We start from the raw sequence: 12,086 nt of genomic DNA, 5'->3' as shown, positions 1-12,086 counted from the left end.
AGTAGCTGTAGCTAACAGTAACCCATGCACACTTCCCTAAAGAGAAGCTCATGAGTAGATACTGAATGGTCCTTTGCGGTCTCTCTTTGCTGACCTTTATGGTGCTCCTCACCTCTGTTATACAGCCATCAAATAACCACAGTTCTCTTCCTGGGAAGTTCCCCCCACAGGGCTGGGATAAGTGAGAGGCATTTTCAGTTAACATCAAACATGACCTCATTGGAAACTTGTCAGATAGTTTTTTCCCCCAGGGCTATTTTTGAACCAAACACTGTTCATTTGTTTATTAAAGAAGTTTTGATGCCTACTATGTACATACAGGCACTATTCTAGGCCCTGGGGTTACAAGAGAGAAACAAACACTCAGAAATCCCTGCCAACAAGGATTTATGTTCTGGTTGGTAAAGAACAACTAACAGCTAGGAAGGAGGTCTTGTGAGCTGAACACTGTTCTAACTAGCCCTTCCACTTACTGATGCATTTAATCTTCCCAACAATCCTATGGGAACATGAAACATCGTAATCATCATTTGACATGCAGGTAAACTGAGGCACATAGTGGGTAAGGGGCCCATCTGAGCCCTTCCAGCTGGGAGGGGCAGAGCCAGTCCTCCAGGCATTCGGCTCCAAATCCAGGTTCTCCACTACGATGAGTCACACCTGTTCTGAGCTCCTCGCATACACCAGCTGATTCTCCCAAGACACCTTCAAGGCGTTAAAGCGACACTCTTCTCCCTGCCTGCTGAGCGAGCATGAGAGCTCTGCTCTGGAAGGCCTCTCAAGCCCTGCATTTTTTTTCCAGACCTACACAGTGGACATCTTTTCTGCGGGCTGCGTCTTTTACTATGTGATATCTGAGGGCAGCCACCCTTTTGGCAAGTCCCTGCAGCGGCAGGCCAACATCCTCCTGGGTGCCTACAGCCTTGACTGTTTACACTCAGAAAAGCACGGTGAGCAGGCGGTGGGAGAGGAACGGGAGTAGCTCCTCAGCGTCTGGGTGGCCCCTGAGGGTCGGGATGGTGTTGCATCTGCACTCCCAGAGGCGCTTCTTCCCAGCTGCTTACCCTGTCCGTGGCAGTAAACTGAGGACTCTTTCTTAAAGCCTGTGGATGCTGGGTTACCCTTTGAGTGCTGCCTGTGATTCCATCAGGTCACTCAGTTACTTGTGTGACCTGGGCAGGGCCCCCCTTTGGGGACCTCTGTTTTCTAGCTCAACTTGTGAGGGTTAAACAACATGAGGCGCCTTCCTACACTGTCATTTGGGAAGGCACCTTGTCCATGTTCCATATACTGGACTATCGCATGAAGGCAGTGGTCAGCAGGCATGTGGGCTGGGCCGGGCTGGGGGGACAGTGGGAGCATTGGCCTTGCTGTCCTGTGCAAATGCAACAAATCTTTCTTCCTGATTTCAGGGTTTCTGGGTTACAGTTGGCCCTTGACACCCTAGTGCTGTTCTTAAAAAAAAGTAAAGCAACTTATTTTTTATTCATTGATTAGTTTTCCTAATTCCTTATAGAAAAAACAAATTAGCTTAAAGGCTCATAATTCCATTATACAGTAATGATTGTTGTTAATATCTTTATATACGTTACTCTAGGCATTTATCTAGGTATATATGCATATTTTTATTTTTGAGATTGAATATTACATACTATTTTGCAACATGCTTTTTTAAACATCACTTTGCCTACCTCGCCTCTTCAATCTGTATTCAGCCACAGATCATTTTCATGGCTCATGGTATATGAGTATATATCACAGTATGTGGAGTTGCAGTATGGATTTGCTTGAGCCTCTGATAGTGAATATTTCCATTTGTTTCTTTTTAAAAAGAATGCACCAACTCTCCTTGTTAGCTGGAATTTTTAGCACATTCTTAATTATTTTGTAGGGATGACTTCCTTTAAGTAGAATTGCTGAGTCAAAGGGCATGTAAATTGTTAAGGTTTTTGGTATATCATGTGTCTTTTGGTTGGGAATAACAGTTGCTCATTTATTTTCCTCCTTTGTAGAAGACATCATTGCACGTGAATTAATAGAGAAAATGATTGCAATGGATCCTCAGAAACGTCCCTCAGCAAAGCATGTGTTAAAACATCCATTCTTCTGGGATGTAGAAAAGCAGCTCCAATTCTTTCAGGTATAGATGTCTGATACCTTTGTCAATAATCTTCATATCACTTTTCCCAGGCTTTTAAAATATAGGAAAGGACAAAGAATAAAACAAATGATCCATAATCCCATAACCAAGAGATAATCATCATGGACATTTTAGTATATTTTCTTAACATATATTCAAACATAATTGGGCTCAAACTGTATATACAGGCTTATACCCCCCCTTTTTTTTGTACTGTACGTAATAATTTAAGTATTTTCCCATGTTTAAAATTCTAAAATTTAATCCTGGTCCTCTCTATATTGCCACAGGTAAAAGTGGCATATTCAAGCATATGGACATACCATAACTTTTAATACTTAAAAAGTTTTCAGATATATACAAAAGTAAAGAGAATGGGCGTGGTGCAAGTGTAGTTCAGTGGTAGAATTCTAACCTGCCATACGGGAGACCCAGGTTCAATTCCTGGTCCTTACATTTCCCCCAGAAAACAAGCAAGGAGAACAGACAAGCAAAAAACAAACAAAAATTCAACAAAGGTGCTACAATAACAGGATACTCACATGAAAAAGAATGAAATGTGACCCCACCATACAGCATACCAAACCAAAAGTAAGAGAATGTACACATCACCCAACTCCAATAATTAGTAACTCAACCTCCAACCTCTCTTCACCCTAGATTATTTTGAAGCAAATCCCAGATATCATGTAAATTTCATCCAAGAGTCATAATTTAAACATTTCCTTATGTTAGAGGTTTTTTCTGTTATCTTTTCCTCCATCTTTGCCTAGATCTCTTTTTGCCTAAGGCCAGTTCTGAGAATTTAAAATATAGGATCAATGGATGTGAACTTCTTGGGTGTTTGACTTTTTAAGGTGGTGGGACATTACCAGGGGCTTGTGGAAAGGTAAATTTCTTGCAGTCTTCCCAGAGTTTAGCATAACTCGCCCACAGTGCCTCCCCCCAGCACACCATCTCTACAGAACACGCAGGTGTGCACAGTGCTTTCCCCCAGGGTCCAGGCCCAGAGCAGAGCTGGGTGAGCGCTGGGGTCTGGAAGTGCTCATCACACTGTGCTGGGGTCTGACTGTAGGGTTGGCCACAGGGAAACCTCCAGAATGTGCGCTCCTGCATGGTTCACCACTGGGTCCCCAACACCTCAGCACTGCCCGCACGTGCACTGCTTAATGCCTGTCTGGATGGAATGGGATTAGGGGACAGATGGAATGCTATTTTCCATGACAACCAGTTGGTATATAATGTACAGTATCAGAATTCATAATTGTTTTCCATGAGAGATAACATTAAAATTCTGAAGTCTAGGGTGGGCCAACGTGGCTCAGCAGGCAGAGTTCTCGCCTGCCATGCCAGAGACCTGGGTTCGATTCCCAGTGCCTGCCCATGCAAAAAAAAAAAATTCTGAAGTCTATAAAGGACTTCAGAAAACTAACCATGTCACTTTGGTGATGACAAGCTACAGAATGGGAGTAAAACTCACAAAAGGAACCTTCACCCCAGCCTGGGTTAGGATTTAAATTTTTAGTATTTCCAAGTATCTCTGAGACATTCCATCCTTATCACCTGGCTGGAAGGGCTTTGCAGCTCAGAACCATGTGTTTCCAACATAACTCACATCCACAACCTGTCATCTTTCCAAGGCTTTTCTCTGGCAGTTGCTAGATACAGGTTCAGCCACTCTGGCCCCAGCTTCATCAAAGAAATAGAAGTCTTGGTCCTAGAGGTTGTTTTACATGAACAGACATGGGCCCCTCCTTCGCTGTTTCCTCAGCTGTTGACCTGTCTCATCTCGGTGGCCTAGAGAGGCTGGTGCTCAGGGTGCCTCCTGGGCCTCCCTGTATTGCCACAGTCAGACACAGAGCACGGTTTGAATCTAGGGCGGGGACCTGCAGGGCCCATGCTTTGATCACTAAGTTTCCTTCTCTAAAAGAAGGCTTGGCTTCATCTCTCTGCTCTAATGTTCAAATTAGGAGTGACGACTCTCTGCCAGTTATGCATTTGAGCCTGGTCCATTTCAGTATGTAGGCAAAGCACTGGATGCAAATCAAAATTGAACTCTATTTTTCAGTGATGAATACAGGTTACGCGCAATGGCTCTGTGCCTCTGTGCAGAATGTGCGTGCATGTATACGTGGGAACTACCTAACGCGTTCAGGGGCTGTGCCAGTGTGCGTCTGGGTACATCTCTCCGTGGCGGTGAGGGTCTCTGTAGGCCTGCCCCCGGGGAGCCATAGTCGGGTGCCTCGTAGGGAAAGAAGTTAATAGATTTGGGGAAGGGGTTAGAGGGGGGAGCAGGGTGTTTGCTGCGAGCTCAGCCTCTTTAGGCCATCCGTCTGCTTATGACTCTCCTAACTGAGCATTCAGCCTTCCAGCTCTCAGCGTCTCTAAAATGCTGACTGTCATTCGTTGCCCTTTTTTTCCTCACAGGACGTGAGTGACCGAATAGAAAAGGAGGCCCTGGACGGCCCGATTGTGAAGCAGCTGGAGCGAGGTGGAAGAGCCGTGGTGAAGATGGACTGGAGGGAGAACATCACCGTCCCCCTCCAGACAGGTGACTTGGCTGAAGCCCTCGAGATGCAGGAGCCAGAGCCAGCAGAAACGTTTCAGAGGCAGCAGCTCCAAGTTTCTAAAAAGCAAAGGCGGAAATGGCATCTGCGGGCTCTTTGGACTCCCAGTACTACTCGTAGGGTTTGAGACTTTGGGAGTGTCTTCTGTAGTTTGAAGACAAATTAGGGTCTTTGCACTTAAGTGTTTTGTTTTTTTTCTCTTATAGGGACAGGTTAGAAACAGGTGTCATGCTAGGTTTGGAAAAGTGGATGTTTATTCCTGATTGTAGGTGTAGTCAGGAGGTGGGGTTCGACTTGCCGTGCCCTCGATTCGATTTGTTACACTCCTGTGAACTGTGAACTGTGAATGTGGAGGGGTCCTGCATTTTGACCTGGTTGCCTAAAATTTGTTTACTTATTTATAAGCTTGACCATTGCATTCCCTGATGTTTATTTCCTAGACCTTCGTAAGTTCAGAACCTATAAAGGTGGCTCCGTCAGAGACCTTCTCCGAGCTATGAGAAATAAGGTAAAAGGTTTGTGGGTACTGGGGTGGGTAGACCGAGTGACAGCAGCACAGACTCCCTCCTCCTTTTATCCTGCTGGTATACTGGCATCTCAGAGGCTGGGAGGCCTTAGCCAGACTTGACAAACTAGAGGCTATTTCCTCACTGAACCTGGTTTTCTCTTCAGGGCCATTGCAGTGGGAGTTAGACTCTGAGAAGCCCCCCCTCTGACACCCATGTCCTTCATGGTCTCTCCTTGCTGACTTTTACAGTACCCTCAACCTGCCTCATACAGCTAGCGTATGAGGCAGGTAAACACACCCCTAATGGGGAGCCTGGTCTCCAGGGGCTCAGGGCAGGGGCCCCACTTGTCTTCTGGAGGGGCCTGGGTATGCTGTCCTGCTGAGCTGTCACCAAGCAATCTTCAAACGGGCTGCCCCAGACACAGAAGAGGCGTCCTAGCCCACTGGGGCAGGCCCTTCAGTTCTAGGCAACTTTATTCCTCCTGTGGCTGCCAGGAATCCATTCAGGTCTGACCATCACAGAAAGCCCGTCAGACCCCCACCCAGCTGGCCTCTGTGGGAGTGGAGCTCTTCCTGGGCCCTTCCTGAACAAGGGGAAGGAAGCAAGCAAGGTGGTGGGAATAGGTTATAAGTCACATAAACCTTTTTTCCTATTCTTTACAGTGACCCCAAATCACTAACATTCTATCTTGCTTGAATAAGAAAGGGTCTTCACCAGTTTCCTGAGTGCTCTAACTGCTAAACCTCTCTATCTGTGTGTCCGCCCCATTTGCAGAAGCACCACTACCGGGAGCTCCCCACGGAGGTGCGGGAGACACTGGGCTCCCTCCCCGATGACTTTGTGCGCTACTTCACGTCGCGCTTCCCCCACCTCCTCTCCCACACTCACCGGGCCATGGAGCTGTGTAGCCATGAGAGACTGTTCCAGCCCTACTACTCCCAGGAGCCCCCAGAGCCCCAGCCCCCACTGGCCCCGGATGCCCTCTGAGCCAGGCAGGCCTTCCATTCTGGGCGGTCCCAGCTGTGGCCGAGTGCTTGGTCTGTACAGCCCAGAGCTGGCCACCTCTGGCTAGGCAGGGCCTTCCCAGTCAAGTGCCTTGAGCTGCCTGCTCTGCAGCCAGCAGAGGATAATGCTGCCTCAGGAGGTGGAGAGTGGCCCCTTCTGATCAGCGGAGCTGGAGAACGTTGGCCATGAAGGCTTTACCGTCGGGAATGTCTACGAAGGAGGGTCCACCCAGAGGCAACGAAAGGAGCACCTTTGAACTTCTGCTGGACAGACTTGCTTTGGACTGCTGTTTCTTTTTAAATTCCTGTTTGATGTAGTCCTGTGGGCTGAGAGAACCTTTGAGGAGGGGTGAGGAGGGAATCCTAAGTTTTGCCCACATGCTGGGACTGGAGGCATCTCTCTCCTCAACCAGCTGGACTAGGAATGCATCAAGCTTCCACTAGAAACGGGGCTCGGGAGGTGAGGGCTGCTGAGGTAGAGGTTCAGAGGGTGTTGCTCCTGAGGGCAGGAGATGGTACATTGACCATAGGTGAGCGCAGAGGTTCCCAGTCTACTTCTAACCAGTGTTTTCTCAGAGACAGCAAGAACCCTGCATGGGGGCACAGTGTTAGGGACTGGCCAGCAATGCATTCTGGACTTAGAGGTGACCTCTGCAGGTTTCTCTCAGAAACGGGGAGCATGCTGTGTTCTGGAAGCAGCTGCAGCCCAATGCACTGGTGACCTGAACCATGGCCTTGTGTGGATCTGTGCCCTGGGCCATTCGGGGTTGTTTAGGAGCCCCAGGGGCAAGAGGCAGTAAGTGTCCTGACTATTAAGAGTGGCAGCTCTGACCCAGCCAGGGCTGGGCCTCAGGGAGCCAAGGGGGAGCAGGCTGAGAAGGACATTCACAGCACCCCAGAGCCTCCAGGGGTGGGGCCAGAGGTGGGGAGGCCAGCCAGTGTCACCACACGTAGTGGGCAGGCTTTTGTGTTGTTCTTGGCAGATTCTAATCACTTTAGATTTTTATCAAACTGTAGAATGCTGCATTAGCTGTAAGTAAGCCAAACTTAACTTTATGCTTACTCATGAAAAAGAAATGCAAGATATAATACATCTTTTCGTGGTTAAACTACCAAAAATCCCCATTCCCCTCAAGAAAGAGTGCTCATATTTAGGGCATTCTCTAATGCTGAAAAATGAAACATAGCAACACTATGTAAATGTGTTAAATGACTTCAAAATTACATCCCCTAAATTATGTCTATGCCACATCCTTTTTTTTCTCTAAATTTAATATAATTTTTAACTTTAGTCAACAATTCCTCTGTCTTTTCTGTACCAAGAGCCTTAGAAATTAAATGCAATCAGGGGCCCTGGAAGGAAATGATCTCAGGGTACTCTCTAGTCCTGATGTGTTCTGCAGACTCCATTCAGAAGTAGGAATTTGATTGTCTACTTCTATTAACTTTCAGAGAAATCACTGTTTCTTGTTCTTGTAGGATGTTTTTTGTGTATTTTTATCAGAGCCACTCATCAAAAGTTCTTATTTTTGGCTTTGTAGAACTTAGTTTTCTTCCTTTCATAATGCAGAAAGTGACTTTTCCCTTAATCATATTATCCTATGTCTTTGAACCACATTGATGACTTCATTTGGGCCTGGGAACCCGGGACACTGGCCTCTCTCCCACACTGTCCACCTTTCAGGAGCCCCGCCAGGCAGCTTCTCTCCTCCACAGTCTGATGCCCTGTGATGGGACCTGCTTTAACCACCGTCCTCCACGCAACTCCACCCCTCAGCCTTGCCCATGGCAATAGCCTGATGGTGTCAGAGTAGACCGTGCACGAGCGACCCATCGGGACTTTCAGCTTCCTGTGCTGTCGTAGAGACTCCTGCCTCACCTCGTTCTCTTTGCGGGAGTTCCTCTTTTGGGAGTAGCCGGTGATTTCTAGCTGCCCAGTGGTTGCAGCATGTTCCCGTTTTGGCTTAACTTGCCACCAAGACAACATTTTTCAAAGAGCCTTTTCTGCTTATCATATTAGTTTCCATCCAGCCCAAATTTCTCAAACTTGCTTATTCAGTGTATTTTATTAGAACACTTATTACATGAGCCAGGCCTGATATTGGATGCTGGGGATACAGAGATGAACAAGAGACAAAATCTCTGCCTTTGTGAGAGACGCTTACACATAGCCATGCTACGAGGGAAAAGAAAAGTGGGTAGGCCGAACAAGAGACAAAATCTCTGCCTTTGTGAGAGAGACGCTTACACATAGCCATGCTACGAGGGAAAAGAAAAGTGGGTAGGCAGAGGCGTGCGTCCTGGGTTTGCATCTCTTCTGTCCCAGAACCCACCCAGATCTAGTTGGTCATCTTCTGTCCATCTCTGTCCATCCCCTTGAGACACCCGGTCCCTCGTTAGTCCTTCAGAGATTTGAGGAGGTCTCCTGTTGACATTTGTCATGGAAAACACTTTGGGCGTCATCTGGTAAATCCAATTCTGGTTTCTAGAAATCTAGTTTCCTTTTGCAGTCAGTGCAGTATGAGGTCTTTTGGACTGGACAGAGATCTGCCGCATTGTACCTCCTGTTGTGGCTGAGCTGTTTAATTCAAGTAATGGGACTTCTGCAATTATTGGAATTACTCTCCCTCTTTCCACCATTTAACTTTTTAGAAGTTACTGTCTTCTTAGACAGATATAGTTACATCTGTTAGGAACCCAAAGGACATGATTATTTATTTAGATCTAGTGTTGAACGTGTCTGTGTGTCTTTGTGTGCACACATGTCCATGCCAGAATTTCTATTGTTGCTTCTTGAGTCTTTTCAACTTCAGTTTTTAAAGAGCTCCAGAAGTCACTAGGCATCAAAGCATTTGCACTTTTGGTAATCATTGGTATTACTTGATAAGTCACTGTACCATCTGGTGGATGAAATGTAAAATCCTGGGTGCAATGGTGCCCTCCACCCCCCCGTGCAATAGTCGTCAGGCTCTTTCCGGTGGGGTGCCCTCTCATCAAGTACATGCACTGTGTTGGAAGATCCACAGGTTAGTGGGTCCAGAAAGGTGTTTTTCCCATTCTAAAAGAAAGGTTCTTATCAGAGTTAATCCCAGTTGTTTTTTGGTAAGTTTTGTGTGCATGTGACTCATTTATCATTGGCTATTCTTTCTCACCACAATAAAAGAGGCTAACTGGTTGCTGATTAGCCTTTCTTGTGGATATGGGGACCTCAGGTTGTAAAACTTTGTCTCCATGCCACTTTCTTTTCAGAAGTTGGACTTTGGCCAGGTTTGGTTTCCCCAAGGCTGTTGTGTCCTCCATCTCGGTTCCATTTGATTCTGGTGATCCTCGTGGAAGGTGGGCTGGCTTAGGAAAGAGCCTCTTCACAACCTTGCTTTAGCTTTCTCTCTCTGCTCTTCAATTAGGAAATTGATTGGCTGTGTATTTCCCAGCATTTCTTTTCCTTGCCATTCCATCACCGTCCTGAAGTAGCTCTTTTAGCTGTGTGCGGCCTAGCTTTGGCTATTCCTGGAAGAAACTCCTCAGTTGTCCCATACAGGTAAGCAAAAATTCTGCCTTTCAGGGTTGGGCCATTATCTTTAAAACCAAAGTGTCTGCTCTTTTGTTTTCTTTATAGAACAGCAATTTCCCTTAGAACTCGAGTTTTGATTTTTGTATTGATACTTAAATCCTTTCTGTGTGTTGGGTAATTACAAAGAACACATCTGTAATGGGACAGGAGCCTTAATCAGCACCTGCAGCCAGAGTGCCCCCCACTCTCTCCCATTTCCCTCCTGCCTGTGCGCTTTATGTGTTTGGTGGATACAGTATTCCTTTTCAGTATCCCTAAAGCTGTGACGGGGGAGACCCCACCTACCTAGAAAGCATTACCAGTCACTCACGCGGCATTCTCAGATGCATACCTCGTGTAGTGTTCTTTTTGCGAAGACCTATTTATTTAACCTATTTATATTTATTTAATTTTTACACCGTAGTGTATCCAGTTATAACTGTACTTGCTTTAAAGCACATCAGATATATTTTGGACACCCCTGACCATTATAAAACTGGAAAAGGAAAAGTTATACTGTATCCTTCCAAGTGATGGACGCCTTGCAGTAGTCTTGTCATTAAAGGGTGAATAATTTGGTCAGGGTAAAAATGTTAATTTTTAGGTGATTTTTTAAAAATTCTGTGCCATTGTATGTTCTCTGTGGACGATTATTGTTGAATTTTACGTGTTAATTGTGTAATACAGCCCTCTTTGTGGAGCCTAAACACCTCTTTTTTATTTTATAAACTGCCAGATTGTACAACTTTTATGTGTATTTTTAAAGCTTGATGATGTGATGGTCATTATATAAGTTAAACAGCATATTTTTGTACCTCCTGTACAGTTTTATAATTCTGCTGATTGATGATGGCATCTTATATTGAGCCAACCACAAATAAAGGTAGTTTTAGATTTGGAGATCAAGTTCATCTTCTTCAAGTTCTGAGCGCACCTCAGATGAGGGAGTCGTTCTCGGCCGTCTTCCTGGACCCGTCTGGGTGCTGCGGTCTGAGCGCTGGCTCAGCTGTGGGAGGTCGGGGGTGGGACCTGCCTGCTAGTGGCTGTGGCAGGTCCAAGGGGCTGGAGGGCTGGTGGTGGTGGTGGTGGTGGGTGGGGTGGGGGGAGTTCTTTGAAACATTGCAGGAAGTTCCCCTGAGTTTTGATTGGGGCTGAATTCCAGGAAGGTGGCCAGATTGGGGCAGATTTGCCACAAGGTAAGAATTAGGCTCCAGCAGAGGTTAGGTCATGCGTCCAGTGAACAGGTGCAGGACTGAGAAATCGAGGGGAGGAGGAAAACCACTGAAGTGACTTGGCCTACAAAGTGATGGGAAAACCAAGACCTGGGAGCATCAGAAGCAAACACACACACACACAGGAATGAGTTCAGCAGCCTGCCGGGCTGGATTTTAAGATCCTCCCAACATGCTTTCTCCTACCTCTGCCCCATCAGAGCAGGCTCCACTTCTCCTTGCACCACCAGGACAGGGTGCACACACGCAGGGAGGGTGCCGAAGGGCCCAGAGGCCCCCAGACAGCTGAGTGGTGACTACCTCAAGGCTGGCTCCTTCCGCGCCGCGCACGCACACACACACTCATACCTCAGTGGGCACCAGGATCGTCACCGAAAATGATGGACACACCCTCTCCACTGAAGCACTGGGTCTTGAACACAAATCAGGGGGAGAATGAGGGGCTGCAGGATGTTGCTGGCACCTGTTCACTGCCTCGTGTGATTTGGACATTTGGACCAATTCTGGAAATGGCCCAAACCCGGGAGAGAGGCACTGGTAGCACCCATAGCTGCCTCTGGGAACAGAGTGGTGTAGGGTCTCACGGGAGGGAGGCCAGTGTGGCGGAGGCTTCCCTTGCCTGTCCCCTGCTGGCACTGCCAGGGTGGTGGTGAGAGAGGGGCACTGAGGCAGTGTTCACAGTTTTGCAGGCCGAGATAGTGATGGGCTGCAAAAAGGGTGCTTTCTTCTGAATGTTTGATACATCTTGTTAAATAAATATATAACCAAATGTAAGTACATATATAAATGTGCATATCTATATTCCATCAGTGAATTACCACTTGGCAGTGATTCATTCGTATCATCTGTGTCCTTAGTTTCCTGAGATCGTATCAGCCGGCACCATCTGTCTTCTTTCCCACCATGGGCCAGGCCCTGTGCTGAGGCATGGTGTGCCTTCGTGGCTCACAGGCCTTATTCCTCTCTCCTGCAGACCAGTATTTTCCTCAGGATTGAAAACACGTGGTCTCTTTCACTTCTCCGAGAGACTGACCAGACCCTTTGCCAAGGCCAAAAGTCAGGTCATCAGCTCACTTCTGCACCA

General features: G+C 47.0%; 1 protein-coding gene across 2 annotated transcripts in view; it reads left to right on the top strand.

Moving 5' to 3' along the window:
- Positions 1 to 10,670, top strand: part of ERN1 (endoplasmic reticulum to nucleus signaling 1) — a 117,680-nt gene extending 107,010 nt beyond the window's left edge. For both annotated transcript variants that reach the window (XM_077163580.1, XM_077163581.1), the window contains 5 exons: positions 803 to 950; positions 2,013 to 2,140; positions 4,568 to 4,691; positions 5,148 to 5,215; positions 5,991 to 10,670. In XM_077163580.1, coding sequence (XP_077019695.1) covers positions 803 to 950; positions 2,013 to 2,140; positions 4,568 to 4,691; positions 5,148 to 5,215; positions 5,991 to 6,203 — 681 coding nt within the window. In that variant the 3' untranslated portion in view covers positions 6,204 to 10,670. The remainder of the gene's footprint in view (positions 1 to 802; positions 951 to 2,012; positions 2,141 to 4,567; positions 4,692 to 5,147; positions 5,216 to 5,990) is intronic.
- The last annotated feature ends 1,416 nt before the right edge of the window (positions 10,671 to 12,086 follow it).

This window comes from Tamandua tetradactyla, chromosome 6 (assembly GCF_023851605.1).
Source record: "Tamandua tetradactyla isolate mTamTet1 chromosome 6, mTamTet1.pri, whole genome shotgun sequence".
Lineage (NCBI taxonomy): Eukaryota > Metazoa > Chordata > Mammalia > Pilosa > Myrmecophagidae > Tamandua > Tamandua tetradactyla.
Note: the sequence above shows the minus strand (reverse complement) of the source record. Positions and strands in the feature narration are given on the sequence as shown.